The sequence below is a fragment of the Pantherophis guttatus genome, chromosome 5 (assembly GCF_059756535.1).
Source record: "Pantherophis guttatus breed Tessera chromosome 5, ASM5975653v1, whole genome shotgun sequence".
Taxonomy (NCBI): Eukaryota; Metazoa; Chordata; class Lepidosauria; order Squamata; family Colubridae; genus Pantherophis; species Pantherophis guttatus.
Window position 1 is genome coordinate 55,709,144 of NC_142067.1, and position 25,079 is coordinate 55,734,222.

At 35.1% G+C, this 25,079-nt stretch overlaps 1 protein-coding gene across 2 annotated transcripts in view; it reads right to left on the reverse strand.

The window, feature by feature from the left end:
• Positions 1-25,079, reverse strand: part of DSCAM (DS cell adhesion molecule) — a 394,390-nt gene that overhangs the window by 24,732 nt on the left and 344,579 nt on the right. For both annotated transcript variants that reach the window (XM_034423965.3, XM_060694094.2), the window contains exons 28-32: positions 24,142-24,172; positions 22,143-22,258; positions 20,140-20,289; positions 14,573-14,770; positions 12,623-12,925 (exon numbers count right to left, since the gene is read on the reverse strand). In XM_034423965.3, coding sequence (XP_034279856.1) covers positions 12,623-12,925; positions 14,573-14,770; positions 20,140-20,289; positions 22,143-22,258; positions 24,142-24,172 — 798 coding nt within the window. The remainder of the gene's footprint in view (positions 1-12,622; positions 12,926-14,572; positions 14,771-20,139; positions 20,290-22,142; positions 22,259-24,141; positions 24,173-25,079) is intronic.

The window sequence follows — 25,079 nt, forward strand, 5'->3', positions numbered from 1 at the left end:
GTAAAACAAAATATTGTATAACAAACATTTCCTCCGGCAAGGGACTGTAGTGGAAAATGTATACAGTATAATGCTATTTGCCACAAAGCATCAAGAAGTGAAAAATAATGGGACTGAAATACAAGTCCTTAGGAGAGAAAGGAAGATTATGCTTTCTGAATGATCACTAGGAAGAAAATAAATTGGACAATATTGCAGGATTTATTATTGTGAAGGCAATTAGGATTGATTTTAAGATCATTCATTCATTCATTTCCTATAGCTGTCCAGCTCAACCAAGTGACTGGGCAGTTAACAATTATACAAAGATATGTATATATTAGTCTGGCTTCAAAAACACAGTGTAGAAGATACTAGTTTTATCATAATCAATTTAACTTTCCCCCTGCTTACCCATAACTAGACCTCCTGGATGGACCATCACTCTAAGTACTGATAGCTTACTGACTCTAATCATCAGGAGAACAGATAGGCAGGATGTCAGAGTGACTAAGGTGATGTGTGGTATTGACTGTTGAACAGATCATAGGCTTATTGTCTTCAAGATGAAGTTCTAAATCATACCCAAGAGATGACCACAGGAAGCAAGGCCATGAAAAGAATGATTGCAGCCTAGCTGAAGAATGTTAGCACAACTTCAGCACTGGCTGAAGACTAAGAAACCAAGCTTGCTGATCTACATCTTGCTGACATTGCTGAGGATAACTGGGAATCTGCACTGAAGGTGCTACTCACAAGCAGCATGACTGGTTCAGTGAAAATAATGAGGAGATACAGGCTTTACTTATTGAAAATCATTGCTTTCATTGCGTCCATCAGAACAACTTATCAGTTGTCAAGAAAAATGCCTTTATCAATATACATAGGGTATTCCTGAATAAACTGCATGAAATGCAAGATGGCTGGCTTATCACCAAGGCTGATGAAATACAGGAATAAGTTGATAGAAATGACTTGAAATGGTTCTACAAAGCATAGAGTGTTAACTCTATGAATCTGTCTCTTGGGAATTCCTCATCCTAATTCCTGAGTATTGATGGTACAACTCCAATTTCAGAAAAGGCTCAGATCTTGCAGAGATGAGCTGAACACTCTGTAGCTGTCTTCAAGTGCCTGTCATCTATTCACAAGGTGATAAAAAGTATTCCCCAGGTCGACATCAACAATGCCATGGATGACCCACCAACAGTAGCTGAAGGCACAGAAGCTGTCAGTTAGCTATCCAATGGCAAAGCCCCAGGGACAGACATCATACCTACAGAGATAGACAAAGTCAGTGATCCTGTAAACTCACTGAGTTATTCCAGTCTTTCTGAAAGCAAGAATTCATTTTTTGGGAACTTAAAGATGCACCAATCTTATATCTCTACAAGAGGAAGGCAATTGACAAGTATATGATAGCCACTGAAGAATCTTGCTGCTCTCTATTATAGGAAAAACCCTTGCAAGAGTTCTGCTAAATCATCTTTCACTCACCTGAAGATAGGCTTTCTGGCAGAATTACAATATGGCTTCCACAGAGATCATGGACTTTTGGCATGATTTTTACCATGCACCAGCTTCAGGAGTGGTATCAGGAGCAGAATTGCAAATTCTGTACAACTTTTTTTTTTTTTTTTGCTTTGCAATCACAAAAGTCTCCAATATTGTCAGCCCTCAATGCCTGTGAAGGATCATGTCAAAGTTCAACTGTCCTGCCAAATTCATTCAGATGGTACATCACTTCCGTGACTGTACAATAGCAGAGTGCTGGACAGGGGAGAATCCACTAAGGCATTCCCTTTTTGTTTTTTGTAATTTAAAAATTATAATAAAATTTTATAAAAAAACAAAAAGGGAACGCCTTAGTGGATTCTCCCGTGTAAAAACTAATAAGAACCAATACTTAGAATGGAAAAAGAAGAAATAACAAAAAAAGAGCAAAGACAAAGATACAGAAATCAAGAAAAGAAAATTATAAAGAAGCTACTTCCAACTTTCTTTTATTTAGTTATAAGTATAAATATAAAACAATCTTACTCTATGATTACACCATTATTTACATGTTTCTCTATAATCTAATCTCCATATTATATAAGGATTAGAATAAAACTATATATTAAAACATCATTTTTTTCTGTTTCACCCAAAAAGTCCTTAAGTGGTTTCCAGTTAGCAATAAATTTAGGATAATGTACTCGCTGATCAAAGATGCCAATCTGGCCATCTCAGCAAGTGCCATCATTTTTACTATCCATTCCTCCATTCTGGGTAAAGTTGAATCTCTACACCTTTGTGCATATAATAGTCTTACTGCAGTCATATATAAAAACAGTTCCATATTTTTTTCCAGCTGTTTATTCATCAGTCCCAAAAGCAAAGTCTCTGGTTTCAATTGCATATGTATGTGTCTTTAAAAATCTTCTATATTGTTGTATATAACTGAGTCCAAAATTTTCTGGCTGTCCCTTCTTGTTGGCTACATTTGCAGCATACCTTTGAAAAACCTTTATACATTATAGCGATTTTTTTGGGTGAGATGTACCAACAATACATCATGTTATAAAAATTCTCTTTAAGACTATAACCTTTGTATATTATAACGGAAGACTTTAGCATTTCATCATATGTTCTTTCACTTGTTGTTCTTCTGTTTCATATTTCAGTAAAAGTTTGAGAAACTAAGGCATTTCCAATGATCAATGGTGTAAAACAGGGCCATGTGTTTGCACCCACACTGTTCAGCACAATGTTTTCTATCAAGCTGAGTGATGCAATTTGGGACAGTGATGCTGGAATCTGCTTCAAGTGCAGACTGGATGGGAAGCTCTTTGACTTGAGGAGACTTCAAACTATTAGCAAAGAGAAATAAACTGTTTTGAGAGACTTTCTGTTTGCTGATGACCGTATCCTGAATACTGGCTCAGAGCCAGAAATACAAGTCAGTATGGACAGATTCTTTATGGTTTGTGACAATTTTGGATTCATCAACAATATTAAAAAGACTGGCGACACACACCAGCTTCTCATGCATGTACACAAAACTGAAAATCACAATCAAACAATAGGAATTACAGGCAGTAGACCAATAACGTTTGCAGCATCCCATCCTGAAAAATGACTATTGGTACAGAAGTTAACTTCAGAATAACAAAGGCAAGTTCTGCTTTTGGTAGAATGCGCTCACTGTGTGGGAATGTTGAGGAATTAGTCCAGCAACAAATTTGAAGATCTAGAGAACCAAAATACTCACTACTCCTCTGTATGCCTATGAAACCTGGACTATATATCAAAGGCATGCAAGACAACTCAACAATTTCCACATGACTTGCCTTCATAGAATATTTGGCATCAGACTGCTAGATAAAGTGAAGTTCTCTCTATAGCAAGTCTACCATCAGTCTGCACACCACCAAAGAGAGCTGATGGGCCAGTATGACATCCACATGCCAAATGAGTGCATACTTAAAAGCTTCTTTTGGGGGAACTCTCTGCTGGAAAACACTTGCATGGAGGGCAGAAGAAATGTTACAAAGATACACTAAAGTCCTTAAAGTTGCTTGACAGAGATCATCTGGGAAACACTGGCCCAAAATTGCTTTATGTCAAACTTACAAAGAAAGAGGTATAACATAATATAAATTATAAAGTCATCAATACAAAGTTGCACTGTCTACACATGCGTCCAGTGTGTGCCAGGACATTCTGTGGCCTAATTGGCTGACCATCATCTTTGGACACGCACATTTTGTTTTAACATGACAAATGGTGTGGAGGTCTTAATTGATGACATTGGATGAATAACATTCAGATAGATGAGATGAGAAACGTTAATTGGGTGAGGCTATATTCTAGCTCTGCACTGGGTCACTGTGGAGAGGAGGAAAGAATGTGCAGCCCAACAATCTAATTTGATCAATGAAACCACTTAAAAGAAATGATAAATACAAAGTAAATGGATATAAATATTGGCATAAATAAACAGGAAATGGTATAGAAAACACTTCTATTTAAAGCTGCACTACCATAGAAAATAAAAGAAGAAATGACTCTTCTGAATATTGTTACCTACTTTCATCTTTTTTTTATGTTCCACAAAAAAATTATGTTGAAAATTTATATGGGGAGGAGAAAGCAAAGGGCTGGTGCTTCTATTACTGTTGCTATTAGATCATTTAAAATGCCAACAGGTACTCACAATTGTGTGGAGCTCTTGCTTTATAAGCTAGTAGACTAATATGAACTGAGAATGTCCACGTGAAGAGAAAGGGTAAAATGATATGTGATATCAACGGCTGAGCTAAACATTCCCTGTTGAAGATATCAATTTTTAAAAAGCCTCTTGATTTGGGCTGGATGTGATGAGTAACAAGCAAAATTCATATTTACAATGTGATATGAAGTAGCAAAAATTAATGTTTGCCAAAGACTTGTAAAGTAGAAGAAATGGAAGAGAAAACATTTGAGTAGGCGTATTGGAATATTCTTGAGAAACTTAAGTTATTAAGAGAGAGAGGTCAAATTAATTAGCATTTGTATACAGATCAGCAGAAGTCTGATTGGCTGACACCTAATTAACTACATATCTATTTACTATATGTATTGTTACTGTTGTTTCAAGGAGTTTATGGTACAGTATATAAAATAATCTTATTACAGCCTTACAATACTCCTGTAAAATAGTCTAAGGATTGTGGAATGGCTTGCCTTCAGATATTGTGAGTGCCCCATCAATGGAGGCTTTCAAGGACAGCCGTTTGTCTGAAATGATATAGACTTTCCTGCTCGAGGAGAGGGTTGGACTAGATGACCTCCAAGGTCATTTTCAACTCTGTTATTCTGTTCTACATTCTATTCTTATTCTATTTGCTTTATTGATGAGTAAGAAGTAGAATGCAGATTTCACCAGTCCAAATTCAATGCTAATGTACTGCACGCACACACACACACAGAGTGTATATATATATATATATATATATATATATATATATATATATATATATATATATACACCCCCCCAATGTGCTGTTTCTCCATTTCACAGCAATCATGTGACACATTAATTACACAATACTTTGGATCAATCATTGATGTATGTATAGTTGCTAGCATTTAATGCAGTGATATTAATATACGACAAATATATTTTCCTTTTTGTAAAATGTGCTTAAAATTATCAGAAAAAAAATACTGAACACAAATTGTAATTCCTCAAAGCAAGACACTTACTACAAATTGTAGATCCTTTATGGGATTTTCCTAATAATCCTAGATACTGGAGATTTCATCAGGGAAACAGACTGAACTTTTATTGCCAGTTTCTTTAGTAGCTAGGTCCTATAAGAATAATTAAAATACTTAGAAATAGCAAATGCTACACAAATTAAGGCAATATGACTTCCATATTTCAGAAAGACTAGGATACTTTGCAGAGACAGTAATGCAACACTTAAAATATGTAGCACTCCCATGCATACAACCTAAAGTATGGATACAGCAGGTAGATGACACCCTTGTCATAATAAAAAAAGACAAACTAGAGAAAATACACAGAACTATCAACAGTGAATAATATTCAAAGGAATAAAATTCACAAAGGAAGACAAAAACAACAAAATGCTACATTTATTGGATATCCTCATCAGAAGATGCAATGATGGCAAATTAGAAACACAAATCTATCATAAAATTACCCCCACCAACCAAATTTTAACTACCAAGCACAATCACACTGCAGCAACCCTGAACATCAAAAAAGGAAACAGATCGTCTAGGCAATGTCTTCCAACAAACTAAATACTCATGCAACGTTTTCAAAAAGTGCCTGACCACTCAACCCTCTACAGCATAATCAATGCAAGCTGTGAAAAGGGTAACACTGTCAAAAGTATCTCAGAAACCATCAATAGACTATTACATCTACCTGGCATCACCAAAGCAACTAAAGTTCTCCAAAGCAAAGTAAAAGATCCAGCAGAAAAAAACCCAGGAATCTTCTACAACATACAGTATAAGGACTGTAACAGCCACTATATAGGACAAACATGCAGAAGACTAGACTAGAAGACTAAGTTAAGTTAAGTCTGTCTATGTGTTGTGACATTACAGAGTTTTCAGCATGACTTCTAACTGCTAACTGGTGTTTATGGATGTGCTCTGCTAGTCTTCTGCATGTTTGTCCTATATAGTGGCTGTTACAGTCCTTATACTGTAACCATAGTTTCAACTTGGAAACTGAGCATCCTAGACCAAGCCAAGTCCAAAATTCCTGGAATCCAGATAAATTGGCCATCAACAGGCACATGGAGATTAACAACTTCTATGTACCAATCAAGAGAGACAATCAAAAAGCCAAAAAGGAAACAAAAAGACCAAAACACTTCTTCACCAGCAATCAATACCCAGATGAATGAGATTAATAACACGATTAACACCAGATCAACAATCAAGAAGTAAACAATACCCCAATGAAGGAACTATTAGCACAAACAAAGTAACAGTAAACAACATCCTAATCAAGGAACCACCAAGACCACTTCCAGCAACACTGACAAAGCAGAGACTGAATCCCACTCCCTTCTAACACTGATATTATTTAATTGGGTAAAGAAACATCTGTAAGAAAACAGACAAGCTCAGAGAACACCATTGTTTTATGAATACAAACTAAATTTTTTTGTTAATGTTAATTCTGATTATTATTTAACTTATATAAAGTACTATAAAGTATTATTTAGTATAAATATTTATAAAATATTATAAAGTATATAAAGTACTATAAAGTATTATTATTATTATTATTATTATTATTATTATTATTATTATTATCATGAATATACAGTAAAATCATGAAAATGCTCTATTGCTGAGGAAAACAGTTATCGGCTTCTGAATGTGTATAATTTTCCTTACTGGTTCTAATTTTGAGTGCCTGATTTGGGAGTTCTACTTGAGCTCTATTTTTGTTTGGTGGAGGCAAGGCAAGAACTGGAAACAAATGACATTTGTATTGCTTTAGGAGTCTTTGAGGCTAATTAAATTGAGAAACGTGGGTCCACTGATTAGTTTCAGGGGAAAAAAATTCTTAAGAGTTCACATACTTCACATTTTATTAAGAAGTTCCACTTTACAAGTAAACAGTTAAAAGACTAAGTCCTGAAACTGGCATATTTAGTCTTGAAGCATGTGATGACTCAGCCATGAAGTACCACCACTTTTGTTCAAAGTACAACATTCATATCTGCTGTGGAATATCTGAAATATTTTTCCTGGCCCTAATTTGTTTTAGTTTTCATGTTATGTTAGAGAAATGTCAAGACAACAAAATTGCTTAGAGTTCCCAGTCAATAAAGCTCAATAAGCTTCTGAAGTCTTCATCTGCTTAGTATAATTGCCCTGTACTTCTGTTTTAGCCAACTTCAGCTATCTTCTAAAGTTGTTCAGTCTCCAGTTTAATTCTGAGATTCACCTGGATTCATCTGATCTTCACTATTATTTTAAAACCAGTTTCTCTTTTCAAGCCTGGCATTGTGCCTGGAATCAATTTATTCCCAGAGAAAACACTTCAAGCACAGGATGAGAAGCTACTGGATGAAGAACTTTGAGATTCCCAACAGCCTAAAATAATTTAACCTGGCCAGATCCAGACCAGCCTTTTAGCGAAAAGTCTAGCTGTGGTGGTTCTCTGATAGAATGCAGTTCATTACATCTCAATACTTATTTGGAACCATTAATCATGGAGTCACCATATACGTTTTGTACAGCCATGCCTTAATTTGCAGGAGCCTTTTTCAATTGTTTTATTTCTGTCTCTATTAGGCAGAACACAGATCTTAACTGTTACTATTGCTTTTCTTATAACATAGTATAATCTTGGTTTCAAGAAATGCTATAAAATATTATGTCCATTCCACCCAGAATGCTTTTAAAGAACCAGTATTCAACAATTCAGTAGATCAGGACTCCAGTTATTACTGAACTAAAAATACCAACACTATCAGCCACATGACCAATAATGAAGTATGCTGGATAATTCATTTGATTCTTGCTGTATGTGTATTAAACCAACCTTTGAAAAAAAATTGTATGTGTTCTAAATACATTTTTCAAGATATATTACCTTCAGTACTGAAAGATTGACTTAATCACTCTGTCAGAAACTGTCTGCTATTTGTTCAGAAAGCAGACATTGTACTACCACACATTGTGTGTGTGTACACACACAGACACACACACACACACACTATAGCACAAAACTGTTTTACTTTTATGGATTTCCTTAGAAAGGGTGTAATGGTATAATGTTTATACACAGAGTGTGGTGGTTTGGCTTCTCTGGTTCCATCAAATGGGGTGTATAAGCCCTTCCCTCACAATACCCTTGGTGCAACTTCCCAAAATCTTTGAAGGAGCTCTTTCTAGTTGCTAATTTTACTTTTACTCAGGGATCATTTTTCCCCATGTATTCTATTCTGGAAAAAGAAAATGGAAACTTCTTTTTCTTCCTCCAGAATGCTTGATAAGGTAAATTCCCTATTACAATGAGATCAGGAATTTCAAAGAAGATACAGGTTATTTATTATGTAGTTTAAGATTAAGGAGATAACAGATAAGACAATGGGAGAAAGAAAAAAAGGAAAAGACCAGAAGTTCTATAAACTTTAACTCACAGTTACAGTTTCTTCTAGGCACACAGATAGAACAAAACACAACTAAATATACAAAGAAGTAAACACTTCAGATCAATATCAATTAATTTCATCTATATAAATTAACCAAATATATCCTATAAACCCACATTTCCTAGTTGACTAATTCCTTTTGATTTTCTAATCCTTCCTCAGATTTTTACCTGGCAGAAACCAGACTGGCCTGCAGTCTTCTTGAAATGGAAGACAAAACAACAAAAACAAACTGGAGTTCACTTCCTCTACTTTTCAAAGTCCACTTGAAAGAGGGATACTGCTGATGGGTATGCTTAGAATTTTGAGTTTCCCAGACACTACTGGACTCTGCCCACTACCTAGATGGATCGATTGATTCACTCTTATTCTGAACCACTAGAATGTTTTTCTCTTTTCAACATGGAAAGAAACAGACTGCCATCTAACACTAGTACAATATTGCTAAGATAATATACAAATATTCATATTTTGCATGCCATTCCAGAGAGATAATGGATACTTAATAAGCATTACATCAGTAATATAGTAAGAATTATTTAGGATCACAACTTAAGCGATGCTGAACTAGTTTCTCTTTTCCTTTTTCTGCATTGAGAATAAATTATTTTGCATAATATACTACCACAATTGGGACTGGAATTTTTGTTGTTAAGTGGTGTGATTGTTAGGCAAAACATCACCTGACCTTATTGGCAGTTCTAGTAGCCCTAGTTGCAGTCATTAGGCCTGGACAACACTGTCGTTAGGTGAGGACTTCATGCTTCTTTTACCGGGCTCAGTAGGGGAGGAGGTAGTGGGATGAGCACGCTCTGTCATTAAGCAAGGCAAGAGATCTGGTGCTGGCTTCCTGGTGAAGGTAGAACCTGTGTGGGAGGCACCCTCTGAGGTGACAGCAAAATTGGAGAAAGTGAAGGGATATGGGATTCCCTGAGTAGCAGCACTCATTCTACAGCTCGTATTGGAAGAATTCCTGAATCTGATTTGTAGGCTTCAGTAAGGGGTGGAAGCGAGCTTAGTGCTGTCAGAGCTTACTTGCAGGCCTTCTACTCATTCTTGGCCCAGCTTTCCTCCTGCAAAACCTCATGAATAGCAAGCAGTTTCCAGTGTGTTGAAGCCAGGAGACCAGTTCTCCTGGAATGCTTCCAATGAGTGCTCTGCACCTTATGTGGGAAGCTAATGAGGTTTTGCAGGAGGAGACCTGGGGTGAGAACGAGCAGAGGGCCTGTGGGTAGGTTCTGCCAGTGCTGGGCTTGCTTGCACCCCTCAATGAAACCCTACAGGACAGTTCTCTAGATAATCATGTGTGCTCTGCATGTTGGAAGCGAATCGGCAGAGGGATACCAGAAAGATATATGGTGGCATACAGGACACCCCAAAGGCAGAGATGGGGATATTATGGGGTTGAGAGAGTTGAAGTGTCCTTCAATTGTAAGCGCAGGCAGCCTGCCAATCACCTAGATTTTGATCACCTGACCATGGGGCACTGGAACACCTATAAATTCAAGGACCAGTTCTAAATCCCTTAATTCAGTGCTCCATAACTTTGAATGATCATTGAAAGAATGGCCATAAATCAAGGATTATCTGTACGTCTATTCTAGCTTTTTAAATTGACCAGGTATGTCATAGTGCTCCATTGAATGGAATTTAGTTCAGGAATTCATGTAGATGGATGAAAGAGGAGAGTCACTGAATTTAACAGTCATTTGCAGGCAATATTTCCCAGTTGCAAAAACATTATGAGATGATGAAAAATGTTTATGCATTTCTAGGTTAGTTAAATTATTTGACAACTTTGCCTGTCTCTATCTGTTATAGGAAAGGACAATGCCGGAATTCCAAGATAGAAAACAAAACTTCTGAATTGTGGAAATGTTTTGCTATTAATGTTGTCACAATAGTAAGTATGGTCTCACAGAGAACATGACAGAAGTAATAGTTCATCATAAAAAATGCACATAATAGAAATAATCAATTTAATTTTAGAGAATTTAATAAAACCTTTAAAGTCTGGTTTTTAAAAATAAACAATTTTATGACTGGCAAGCAGAAACTCATCGACCATCAATAATTTAAGGCTTGACAGTAGGCAGATGCATGGTTTATGTGGTTAGTTGTAGTGAAGTATATGATATTTCCAGCATTATCCTCATTATTTTGAATATTGCATATGAACATATGCAAATTGTATATAAATTTGTATAATATCCTGTCCTCTTTTTGAGGTAATGCATTCTTGGACAGCCTTAAATGAATTGGTTGGATTTAAAGTTTGAATGATTAATCCAAACTAATGAAAATGATGGGTTTGTTTGCTTTTTGTGTATAAAATATCCTTAGAAAATATTGCCAATTTTCTTCAATTTCTTTCTTTAAAATAACCAATTAGTATGATTAATACCAAATACTTATATCCATAAAAGAATGAAAAGTATTTTGGAAGGTGGTCTCTTGTCCAGTGTTATCAAATATATAAAAATGGAAGCAAATCTCACAAAAAATATGAGCTTGCTGGTGAAAATTATGATCCTATCTTCTCTGATTCTCCTTCATGTGTAGGAATGAAAATGTGGCATGAGATATTTTTAATTCCACAGGATAGTTAGCATTATGGATTTGGGGAATAAGGGAATTGTATAACATAATAACATATGTTTTATTATTTCAGAGAAACATACTGCACAGCTTTATGATTTATTATTTAAAGCATTTTTACATACATTATGCAATTCTACAAAGATTCAGTGCGAGTTACTAAAAGTATAGAACAAAGTAATCTCAATGCTGTAGGAACCTTTTTTGAATGAGATTTTTTCTCATAGTGGCATTACCACATTTTATCCATTCAGTAGCATTACAGGTTTTTGTTTGCCTGAATAGCATATTTTATAAATACTGTATCCATATAATGATAGATACAATGTGAAATAGTGGTTAAGTTATTAGAGTAGGCGTGGTAACTGACTACATGGTTTTGGGCAAATCATTCCAAACTGGGAAGTTGAAAAACATCAAGCTACCAACAGTGGACCAACATAGTGGATTACAATCTATAATCATCAAGTAGGAGATCTCCAACCTGCAGTGGATTGATTTGGGTTGATAATAAAAATAATGATAATAACTGAAAAAAAACAGTCTTGCTGTATTAGGAATTAAATCACAACATGCAGAAAAAATAATTCTGCCAACTAGAACTTATCCTAGAAATAACCTGAGTTATACCTCCAACAATTCGGACTTGTTGGATGCAGACTAGCAGTAGTGATTAAAAATGTATTACATCTATTTAAATCAACACCAGTGAATCTTTGCAATATCCTCCCTTGGCCAGTAAAAAAAGAATTGCCTCCTTACTGAGGCAGGAGCAGTGCTTTAAAATAATGTAACAATGAAATCCAGAACGAGGAGGAAATATTTTCCTCCAAAATCTTGAATATAAGAGCCCCCTTGAGATACCCTCGACCATCATGAGGATCTGATGACCAAACAAAGCCTTGAAAAGTATTCTTACCAATAAAGGAGGTGGGGGAGGGGAATGTGCTTGAAACAAAATTTCAGCGCTCAGGTCACATGAAAGGGCTGGCAGGCATAAGAGTACTCAGTTGTGGAAAAAAATAATTATTGGGTTTAGTTATGAATAAATTCTTATTCTCACATAGACTTTTTTTTACCAGTTAGAATTTTAGGATTAGCAGCTCAGCACGGGCATGGTTCTGAAGGCAGGGGTCTAAAAAACCTTCAGTATTCAGGAGACTGAAAAGTTAAACATTATGCTTTGCTTTGCTCTGCCGTACAAATCTCTAAGAAGGAGTTGTTGTTACTGACAGTTATAAAAATCAGCACTGAGTTTTTGCTGCCAGATTTTTTTTTTACCTTTTTGCCAATGCTTTTGTTTGCCTCATTCCTAGAATTAAAACAGATGGGATTAAAACAGATGGATTAAAATAGATACCTACCTGGCCGATGTGCCTTTGGAACAGCCATGTTTGTCACGCGTCCTCCGTCCTGAGGTTTGGGAGGAGATGCAGTGAATCTGCAAATCCCTGATTCGGATGGGGTGCTTGAGGTCAGGCTGTCTGTATATTCATTAGTCCCTGCCGTAAGCTGCTCTGATGAGGTGTCTGATATGAAGCATTCTGTGATGGTAAACTTTGCATGTCGCAGCTGCTCTTCCATCTTGGCATGTTCATATGCTCTGGCTAGCTCTTCATATGTGGAGGAGGCACTTTCTGTGGAGACCATGCTGCTTCTTGCTCGATCTAAACAATAAAGAAAAGGCAATCACTTCAGAAGGGAACAATCAGCAAAATCATGGCTTTCTACTGTATATTCCCATGAGAATTTCAACATCCTTTAGCAGTGTTTCTCAACCTTGGCCGCTGAACGATGTGTGGACTTCAACTCCCAGAATTCTGGTAGTTGAAGTCCACACATCATCCAGCGGCCAAGGTTGAGAAACACTGCTTTATAGCGTGCCCATACAATATGGCATTCTGTGCTATCAGGTTTTGCCGATAGTTTCTTTATTTCTATCATGCAAAATTAGTATTGCAGAATGGGAAGAAAAAGGTTTATTTCAGAATGAAATTATTGCTATGAATTCCATTTTTTCTAATTTTTTTAATGATTTCTATTTTAAGTCAAATTAGCATCTTCAAATGTATTGGACAGAAGGGATAAACATTTAACTCTCAGAAAACACCTTAACAGTAATATTGTCTATATATATTCCTGATTGTCTCTGCAAAATTTCATTTAAATAATATTTTTAAGTAATTGATATTTAACATTGAGGAACTAAAATGACATGGAAGTTTACATCCTAATTTTATTTCAGAACTTCTTTATTATTTTTTTAAAGCTGTGAATTCATTTCACACATTCGTTTTTAATTGGTATTTTGGTCAACTCAAATAGTTTTCTGCCAGCTGTGCATCTGAACTTTGGATTCAGCCAAGTTCCAAATAAAATAAGATTGATTTGAACTGATTAGGTAGTTGACGAAATGTGCAATGAATTAAATCTGTTCTGTTTCAGGGCTTTTATCCAGCAAGAAAGATCAAAATTGAAACCAGATCAAAACCAAGTAGTAAAAGTTATCAGCAGTTCTGAAAGAATCTCTAAAGCAAGCAAGCAAACAAACAAAACATATTGATCTCTTTTACCTATATATCTGGCTTTATGCCTTTGTAAGATAGGAGCTAAAAATATTCTGAAAAATTTATCCGTAAGTTTGTCTAATTAGGTTAATAATTAAAGCAATGTATTTTAATTTTATTTGTTTGATTTAATCATTTGATTTTCCGTGTTAATCAAGTGGTCAGTAGACATGATCTGCTATTTGAGACATGTCCTAAAGCAGTTTGGGGAGGGGGGCTATAAATAAGTCAGACAAAGAGTTTTCAGGAATGGGCAACATACAAATAGCATCAATATGTGAACACTCTCCAGTTTAGTGAATCAACGCCTAAACTGAATTTTATACAGTAGATAAGAGCATATTCTTAGGATAAAGTACACCAATGAATGTCTATGGAGATTCTCAGTCATCCAATGAGCCACATCTATTTCAGCAAAGCCTTTAGAGCAGTGCCTCCCTTTTCGGCACCCTCCATGGAGGGTGGTTTTCCCTTGGATCGGTGTGTGTGTGGTTTTGTGTGCTGCCTGGATTTCATGCATGCACGGATGGGGCTTTGCTTGCTTGTGCAGCCCGGTTTCTGGCAGGCCATGGACTGGTGCCAGTCCGTGGCCCGGGAGTTGGGGACCCTTGCTCTAGAGAACTAGTAGATTCTCTTTATAGACTAGCTGCCAAGTCAAGTCACCAAATACGGTGTTGGCATATAATCAGCTATATCTATACTAATGCTTTCTTGACCTGAAGATGAAATCTAACCTAAAGATGATACCTGTATCTTGCGATGGACTAACACTGTAGCTGTCGCTTTCTTTATCAACAGACCCTGTGGCCCTGGGAGTTGGCAGCCTCCAGTCTGTTGTTAAAGTGTGGGCTGATATTGTAGGATGGGGTCTATTGAGAGTCCATTGGCTAGCATATCTGTTCCGGGCTGTAGGCCCAGCTTTTGCATTCCTTCTTGTTGTAGGATCTGCAATTAAAACCAAGATAATTGCATATTTGATTAATTAATTTATTCAAGGAGCAGAAGAGGAAAAGAAAAATCATTAATCATAATTATCAAAAATAATATTTTAAGACTAAGTCTTAAAATAAAACTTACAGAGAAGCTGATCTATCGTTGAATCAGCTAATGTCAACTACTAGCAACAATATATATAAGTTCAACCAATGTGTGCATCTTTTCCAGTTTCTTTTTAAATACCCCAGCTACAAAGCTAATAATGACAGTCATATAAATAAAGTAATAGTTGGACATTTATTTTTAAAAAAACAAATTAGAAATAAATTAGAAATAAATAGATCTTGCTGTTTGTTATAACAACAAATGTGTTTATGGAGATCAAGCTATAGAAGCCCCCTCTTCCCCAATAAATAATCTAGAATCAGTCTTACTGTATATTTCCCACTTATACACTAAAAAAATAATATAAAGGTATAGATTTGATGAAAATGGAATATTAAAGAAGCAAATAAATATTTTATTCTAGAATCTCTAAGAAGGTGCTGCTACCTATAGGATATAAGAATTGTTCATGATTCATCTCTTCATATCAAAGATTGACAGCTTTTTAGTTACAAGCAATTTTTTTAAAAAGTAAACTGTCCATATGTTGCTTGCTTCTTGAAACTACATTAACAGCATAAAAATAAAGATATTCAGCAATAAATGCAGTGTCCCTTTTTTGAGAGAATACAATATGTAGATGAATAGCTGAGCAAAACAAAATAGTATCCTGTTTTGTGATATGCTGCAGATTTTCCATACTGAAAGTGCACTGTGTTTTGTAAACCTCACAGAATCATTGCCAGAATGTGAGAAAATGCTCCAGTGATTAATAACTGTATTAAATTTTTATCAAATTGAAAACCTTAGAAGGATAAATCTGCTTACTGAATGAATTACACTTATATAAAGAGTTTTGTAGTTGGAAAATATCCCAACCATTATAAAATGTATTTGATGTTGTCAAAATTTAACACCTTTTTCTCCAGAACAATGTTAAAACTAGTATAAGAGTTGGCACATCAACTTATATTGACAGAGAAAGAAATAAAGACCACAAATTCCAGCTATTAGAAAGGTTTGGCTTTCCCAGAACAGTAATGACAACTCAGACAACTAATTCATAAATAACAAAAACACACTGAAGTGTTTACAGTTATGGGAAGCAGTAAGGGGGAGTTCTCAAAACTACGAGAGACCAAAATTGAATATGAATAATGAATAGTTAAAAAGAAAGAAAAGCTTGGAGAGGCAGAAAATCTCTTAGCCCTGCAGGACTTCTGCATGACTGAAAGCAACATATGCCTCCTTTCCCTGTTAGTATTAGTGTTTTAGTAGTAGAGTTGGTCATATAGTCAACTAGATGTTTAAACTGGATTTGGCATTTTTATCAACCTATCGAATTCTTCCCAAGGACCTAGAATAGGCAGATATTGATGATTCGTGGTGTTAAAGCTATCGTCTCAGGATTTAAACTGTTCCAAGTAAAACTTTTGCAATTGACCGATGATGTATTTGTCAGTGCCAATGGTGTTCAAGTGGTGCTCCACCTGTATGGGAATTAAACCCAAGGCACCTATTATTATTGGTACTGTCTTTGCTTTCTTTTGCCACGTGTGTTCTATTTCTATTTATAGGTCTTTCTATTTTGTTATTCTCTCCAGTTCTTTCTCTTCTGCTCTCTTCAGATATTACCATGTTCACTATCTAGACATTTTTGTGTTTCTTATTGAAAATTGTTAAATCTGGGGTCTGTTTGAATTCTAAATTCCCAGAGCACTTTAGCCTCTTCATTTTCTGGGACTTAATTTTATGGTCCTACTAGTTCTTGCTTGCAGGCAAATGTTACTTCTTACAGATCCTCCAGTGTACCATTGTTGCTACCTTGTCATGCTGTTATTTGTAGTCAGTCTGTGTGATCTTCTAACCAGGTGGTCCCTGTTCCTTCAGCTTCTTTATGGAGATGGCATTTGCTATCTGTTGCTGTCTTCTCAATTCAGGGTTTGGACGGATTTGTCTTTAAGGCTTGGTCTTGCACAGCCAGAATTAACCCCTCTGCTCTTTCCTCAACTTTCCTGCTCTTTGTCACTGCCAGGTCTTTTTATTATCTGCTTTCCCTGCTATTTTTTTTTATGTACTGGTCATGTAATGCATTATCTTCCCATGCCTCATTTCATACTCCAGTACTCAGTAGGCCTTCCTGATACACTAGCTTTAGTGCATTTTCTTCATTCTTCTTCAGATAATTGTCCAATGGCTTGTTTTCTTCTTCAACCATCTGTTGTACCATGCTCATCTATGATCCTTGCTAAGTAGACGCTGTCAATGTCACTATGTGGATGAAGGGCATGATTTATCATCATCATTATTTAAGACCTTTACTCTCTTGATGTTTTTACTTCTAATCTTTTTTTTAATTTCAGTGTGCTCATTGTTGTCAGCTTGAATGATGCCCAGATATTTTTAGTGATTGTCTTCATCCAGACTTTTTATGTTATTTTAATATGGATCTTGATTCTTCCAGTTTTCAATATTTTCCCTGATTTGATTGAGGGTGGCACAACTGTCCAGTCCAAACTCCTTTTCAATATCTTGGCTGTATATATGGATGGGGTGAGCAGCGATTCTACTTCAGTTGGTGTTTTTCCATACAGCTTCAGATTGTTCAGAAGGTAAGATAACCTCACAGATATTTTGATTTTAAGAGCCATGGCCTGAGTTATTTAGAATTGTTGACAGAGGAATCAGTGCAATGACACAGTATTGGTGACATGAGTCTCCTTGAAAGATTGATATTAACCTCCCCCAAACTATCACTATTGACTAGCAACCATATCTTCCATTTTGGCATCAATTTTTGCACAAAGCTTCTGAGTTTTCTATTGACTTTTGTTATTTCTAGGTACTTGATTATCCAATCATGTGGCAGGGAGTTGAATGCCTTCTTGTAATCAATCCATGCTATATTCAGGCAAGTTTTCCTTCTCTTGCAGTTGTCTAGAATCATCTTATCAATTAAGAGTTGATCTTTTATTCCTCTGCTGTTTGAGCAATTTTCTTTCTGCTCAGATCAAAAGAACTTGTTTTCAATTAGATGCTGTTGGACTGTATCAGCTACCAATTTGAAAGTTGTTAATAAGTAGTAATTGAGTTTTAGTTTTCAGGTGCTGCCCCTTTTCTTGGATTTTTCATTATCAGCTAGCTTTTGCCAGATGTTAGCCACTGTTCAATTTCTCTCTTGCAGTATATATTGTTAACTGCTTGGCAACAAGTGAGTGTAAATCAATCAGATGGTTTAACCAAAACCCATTCAGTTCATCTTTACCTTGTTTTGACCAATTCCTGATCTTCCTTGCTCTTTTATCCATCATTTCTGCAGTTATTACAAGTTCTTTTATTTCATCTTTTGTATTCTTACCCACCTCCTTTAACCAAATTGTATTCCTATTAAATGTTGGTGAGTTATCCCACATCTGTGCCCAGAACTGCACTGTTTCTTCCTTGTCAGGTGTTGACTGATTCTCTGCAGTCTCACAAATGATGGATTGGTAGAAACATTCCTGATTGGATTGGATTGAAACTGGAGAGTCTACCTATAAGTTCCAATTCAAGTGATAGAGCTACTGATCTTATTGCTTATAGTTGTTATTTACTGCTTTATTATTTCCACTGCTTCCTTGGTCTTCCTTGTTTCTAAGTGATATTTCTTGATTAGGTATTCTTTGGTCCTTTTCTTCAGTTTCTTTTCTTTCATTATTTTTTGCTTGTTTACATCTGATGTTAGCTTGCTGATCTTATTTTCCAACATGACCTTCCATTCTGGTGATACACTGTTTGGCTTTTTTTCTTCTTTGTTGATTTTGCATCCCAGGTATTCAGTTATAACTGCAGCTATGCTGTACATTAGTTGTTTATTTCTTGCAGTGAGCTGCCACTTATACTTGATATTGCAGTATTGGCATATTTTGATGCTTGTGCTAGCTGTTTCTTTGGAACAACCTTCAAGGCAGGCTACCTTATTCTGTTATTTTATGCTATTCTAGATGTTCAGTTATTCTTTCTTAACGTTCTTCTATTTATTTAGTTAGAAGGCTTTGTTCTTTCTGAGGCAGAGGAGAGGGTGCCTGGTTTTGGAATGAAAACAATTTAATAGCTGTGCTGGCTTCCTCTACTGCCAACTCTCCCTGGTTTGCCTCTACAGCCTGAGTTATTTCTGGCAAAGTTTTGATTTTTTTGCTCTGGCTATGCCTTTGCAATCCTTCTGCTTCTGCTTCTGCGTATTATTTCATATTATAAATCAACCTCCATTCTGTTATTTCTGATTATGGATGTTGTTCTTTCCAGAACTGCACATTCATTTAAACATCCTCTTCTTGTTGAACTTGATCTGCAATAGCAGATAATTACTTCTTCGTTTTCAATCTCTGTATATTAGCTAAGAGTAAAAACCTTGTCTTCCAGTAATTCTGCAGCTGCTGGCCCTGCTTGCTCAGCCAACAGTCCTGGCTCATATAGCCCATTTTTCATCAGATTCCAGAAACTCCAGCATCTAGCATGATCCCTAGTATATGTTTCTGTAATGTATGACTCATCAATTTTTTTATGGGAGAGACACTCTCTGTCTGACTCATCTGGTAAGACTTGTCCATTGTATTTGACTCTCTAATATAGCTCTCAGAGCACCGAAGCCTCAGAACCACATGAACCACATGCCTCCTCACTGGGGGATCAAGGTAGTGCCTTACTAGTATTAATATTAGTATTATTTTATCTCCAAATATGGCAGTGATTATCACTTAGTGGGTATATCCAATGCTTATTTTATTTTTTAGTGTTTTAGGAGGCTTCAAAATGTTTTCATTAATATTGGAAACTTATAATAATAATAATAATAAATAAATAATATCAATCTAGCAATACGCAAATAGATTTTCAGCAAGATGCTCTTAGGGTGCTCTGGTTCCCCACACAACCCAAAGGTTGGCTACACTAGCACTAGAGGAATAATAGTCTTTGCATAACTTTTAAGAAAAATAATTGACACATAAAACATGCAAAAGAAAAAGGAAACAGCTTATCTCAAACATACATCCAGTCTTCCTCTGAACTAAAGTATATCCCAAAACACTTTGTCTGCAAATTCTAGACAAATTTTGAAGTTTTGTACAATACACAATCACTTCTCCCCCTCCAGCCACAGAAATGTTATTCAAATGACTTGGTTTCCTTCTAGACACCTGTACATTTTACTCTGGAATTCTACTATAGTGCAAAGACCACAACATGATTTTTTTTTCATTTTTTAAATATTCCACTGAAAATGTTGTTCATACTTGTTCCTGGTCTGGCATCAGAAACATCCACCAGCGGCCCAGTGGCTTGTGAGACTGACTGATAATGTACTGTATGAGTAACTGTCAATGATTTCTGTTTTGATGTCTCTCCAAAATCAGCATCAGTTAGCAAGACTGTAGATCTGTCATCTATGGGAAAGAAAATAAATGTTTTTGATGTGTTATTTTGATTAAGTTTATAAAAGAATTAAGAATTTATTTATTTTCCATTATCTTACTGTATAAAATAACCTATGGATACTTTCAACAATCTAATTAATGTTGTCTGACTTTTTAAAAATCTGGAACTAGTTGAAAACAACAACAAATTTTTGATTACATTTTTATTTAGTTCCTAGCAAGTTTAAAAATCAAAGATCCATTCCTTTTTTATACCTGAATCAACCCATATATATTTGTGTTATCTAATACTTAGGGTAACCACAAGAAAAGATAATTACATTATCAATCATGTCATGAGTTTAATTAATGCTGTATAATCTAAAGTTGTACATGTTATGTTTTCTTACTCAAAATAAAAACTAGTTATTTCATTTTCATTTCATTTATTTAAATTTAATGTAAAATTTAAATTTAACTAACATGCATATTAGTAACCTTTCCTGAAAAATAATGGGAACTAAGGATTACTGAGACCCAATCTGGCATAGTGGTTAAAACCAGAAATGGGGAAACCATGAGTTCTAGTCCCATCTTAGACACAAAGCCAGCTAGATAATATTGGGCCAGTCTCTCTCTCAGCCCTAGAGTGAAGAAGGCAATGGCAAAGAATTGTTGAAAAAATTGATCAAGATAATTGCAGGGACTAGACCAGGCAGTCACCAAGACTCAAAAACTAGACTCAAGGACACACACAAAAGATAACTGAAGTAATTCCAAATTAATTTAATAGTTAATAGGATGTGACTCAGAACTGAAAACAGAGCAGGAATTGCCTGGCCCATCCTAATCAATTATTTCATTAATTATCACACCTATTTAGCTTTGGAACTCTTGGTCTGTTACTACCATTTCCATACTAAGAAGTAAGATTAAAACTATCCTATATATCTCCTGCATTCCTGAAATAAATAAAATACCAACAAGGATACAATAGCATTATAAAAAAGATAAATGGTTGTTCAAACACAATGCAGGTATACAGAAATAGATGCAGTATATTACAGAATCACAAGATTGGGGAAAAAAAGTACTGCTCTGATTGGAGTCAGCTTTTCCACTTCAAAAGGCATTTTACTAAGAAACAGGTGATAGAGAAAATGATGGATCAAATATCTGTGTTAACAATAGCCTTCTCTCACCAGTTTTCTTAAAGAAGTATCTGACTTCTTTAAGAAGATGCCCAATCCATGTTTTGCTCCACAACTTTCCCAATTACTGGCTGTTTGGGCATTATACCCTGATAACAGGAAAAGGCAAATGGCTTCCTTCATTATCTTTTCTGGGTGTGATTAATATATTTTTGCCATCAAATATGTCTGGAATATTCACAAAAATATCATACTACCTCCCTAGTTTGAGTTAGTTCAGTTTTCTGATGGAATTTCAGCATGTGCACAGAGTCTGTATATGTGATACACCAAAACTGTGAAGGTTTGTGTGGGTTTTTTTTTTGTTGTTGTTACTTCATCCCATAAAAAATAATTTAAAAGGAAAGTTGAAAGGCTTTACAGCTTTCATGTATGTTGTGCGAATGTGAACATTTTCCCATGAATTATTCTTAAATCTAAATTGCTTTATGTTGCAATCTTATTGCATGATTGCTTGCACTGAACATAGTAGAACATATTTCTGAGTAAGCATAAGTAGAATTGTATATGAAAATTTTAATTCCACTCTTTACTGCTCAACAACAATTTAAAAGCAGAACACATTAATTGTGGTGATTTTTCCCAAGTTGCAACAAATTATATTTTAAAAATACACAAAGGTATAGGTCCTGGGTTATATAAATCAAGCTAATGAGGCTATTGACAGCTTACCAATGGTTTCCATTGTATCTCTCTCTTCAATGAGAAGCTGAGCTCTGGGAATATCTATATGCATCCTGAGTGTCTGTTGTTGCTTGTTAAGTGTATCCGATGTCCTTGTGTTCTTGCTAAGTATTCAAGAAAGTACAAGCAAATTTAACTAAGAGGAAATATATACTTTAAAAACAAAGTACAATAAAGTGCCATTATTTTAAATGAATTAAAGCTCCCCCAATCTCCTATGCTGAAATGTTCAAACAAAGTCTCTGCATATACTTTAAAAAAAAATAAACATACAAAATGTATTAATTTAAAGCAGGAGACAAAATGGTTAGGACAAAAAAAGGGATATAATTTGAAAAACTTTACATGATTTTATTTTTTAAAAATATAACTTTTAAATAGTTATTTCTCCCTACTACCTGCTTTTCAGGCTGACTTACTTTCCTCTCATCCAATCAAAGCACAATGAATATTATGACACTGTAATCTTATCATATTTTAGTAACGATAATCAGTAATCCTAAATCTCAGATCCAGCTTGATGGACAAATAATTTAGGACTAAGCTGGAAATGTGCCTGATAACCTCTACCTGGCAATAGAGTTGCTGTGATACTGGAGCTACAACCTCTAGAATTTCTAGAAGTTTGTGAAGGATCCTGACAGATTGCCTGGTGAGTCATTTCCATTCAGTTTCAACAAAGTTGGGGCACATGAACCAGTATTCTGATGCAGGAAGTAGCAAATTCCCATGTTCCTGATCTGCTATGCTAGGAACCCCAGGAATAACGCAGCCCTCCACAGATAAAAACAGAGATCCACTTTTTACTCTGTTCAGGATTAGCAGACAAGATACAGAAGATGGTGATAAATTTACTTCTTTCCCCCTCTCTGCTTCACTTAGATTTGCTAACAATAGAGAAAATATAGAAATAACATCTTCTAAAAGTTGATATTTATTTAACTCTTCTATGTTTTACAGTAGCTGCAGTAGCAATACTACGTAAGTAAATATTTCTGCGGTGATTTCAAATAACTGATACAACACACAATCAGAATGATTACTTTCTTATTTTAAAATTATATTTAGCATAAGCTACCTTTTTAGGGAGGGAATATAAAAATTCAACCTGGGCAATAAAAGTGTAATAGAATATTTAATTGATTCATAGCATATGTTAAATGTATCCACAGAATTATATTTATGTATAAAAGAATTAGCAGGAACACAAAATGGGTGAGTTTCACAGAATTGCAGAGAACGTTTGAAAATATTGCAAGGGTTTACCTTACAGAATGTCAAGAAGTTAAGAAATCAGAATTAATTTCTAACTTCTATTTTCATGCAAAGGACTAGTCAATAAGGTTATGATGAAGGTTGAAGTTACAGTCGTGTAAGGTCCTCACTTAACAACTGCTTATGATAGCAACTGGAACTGCTGGAATTGCTATTGCTAAGTGGTGTACTCAAGTGGCAGTGTTCAAGTCAATGGCAAGTTGTCTACAATCCTTGCTTTTTCTATCACTGTCTATCACTGTCCTTCTAAATCAGAGGTCCTCAAACTTGGCAGCTTTAAGACTTGTGGAGTTGAGGTCCACAAGTCTTAAAGCTGCCAAGTTTGAGGACCTCTGTTCTAAGGGCTTAAATGAAATTTTAATGTGGTTGAAAAGTACTGACTTTTTAAGGAACAATCAAATTAACTGTATTTAACCAAATCAAATAAATATAATTAATTTTACATTGAATTATATTAAATTACATTCAATTTTTATTCAGGTTACATTTAACATTATTTCTATTAGCCTTGCTCACTAGCTACTCCTCTCAGTGCAGAAAAAGATGTGCATGCTTGCTGAGGATTATGATTAGAAGTTTCTTTTCTCATTCTGAAATGTGTAAATAGGATGTTCCCAATGGAGGTACACATTTTGAACTAGTTCCAAGGCCTCGACTCATGGATTCCATTTTTAAAATTAATGACTGAATTCTGCTTTTTTACTATTCTTACCTCATAAGCATTTCAGCCAAACTTTTTGCATCTGAAAGAAAAAAAAAAGCAGGAGAAATAGTAGCATTATGTAAACAGCTACCATAATTAGTACTTACATTTGCGAAATAATCCCCAAGCAATCTAATACAGTTACCAGATAGAAGCTTTCATCTTGGTTGAAAGAGACTGGATGTGGGAGAGCAATCTGAATATTTAAACCTATAACTGAATTGCTATTAATGGGGAGGTAAAAGAACTTTGGAGCTGGTGAAATTGGACACCACATAAATATGGGTGTAGGAAACAGTATTTTTTGTTGGCAATGTGGCCTACTCACTTCAATGGACATAGATACACTGCATGTATGTAGGTATGTAATATGTGTATTTCCTATATATAAGTATGTATATGTATGCATGTATACATGTGTGTATATTAAATTATTAAATTATATTATATATAAATATGTATATGAAATGTACGTATCCTATATATATGTTATGTGTGCATGTATGTAATGTTTATTTCCTATATGTAAGTATGTATATGTATATATATGTGTGTGTGTGTATTATATATATATATATATGAAATGTGTGTATCCTATATATATGGTATGTATGTATTTATGTATGTATATGTATACCCACACACTCACACATAGAGATATCAACAAAAAGAAGGGCTTAGAACTTAAGGAATAAAGATCACTTAATAAATATGTAATCACACTGAAGGCTGATATTATGAATTCTTGTTTACCTATTAACAACAAGTTTAATTATTTATGACAACTTTCTTAGACCATCTGCTATGATTGCAATAGAAGGTAAGAAATTTGTATCAATTTTACTAATATACATTATTCAAGAAGATTATTTTGATACTTTAATTTTTATAATACATTATTCTGAAAGCTACTTTTTACATTTAATTGTTCATGACATTTTAATAAT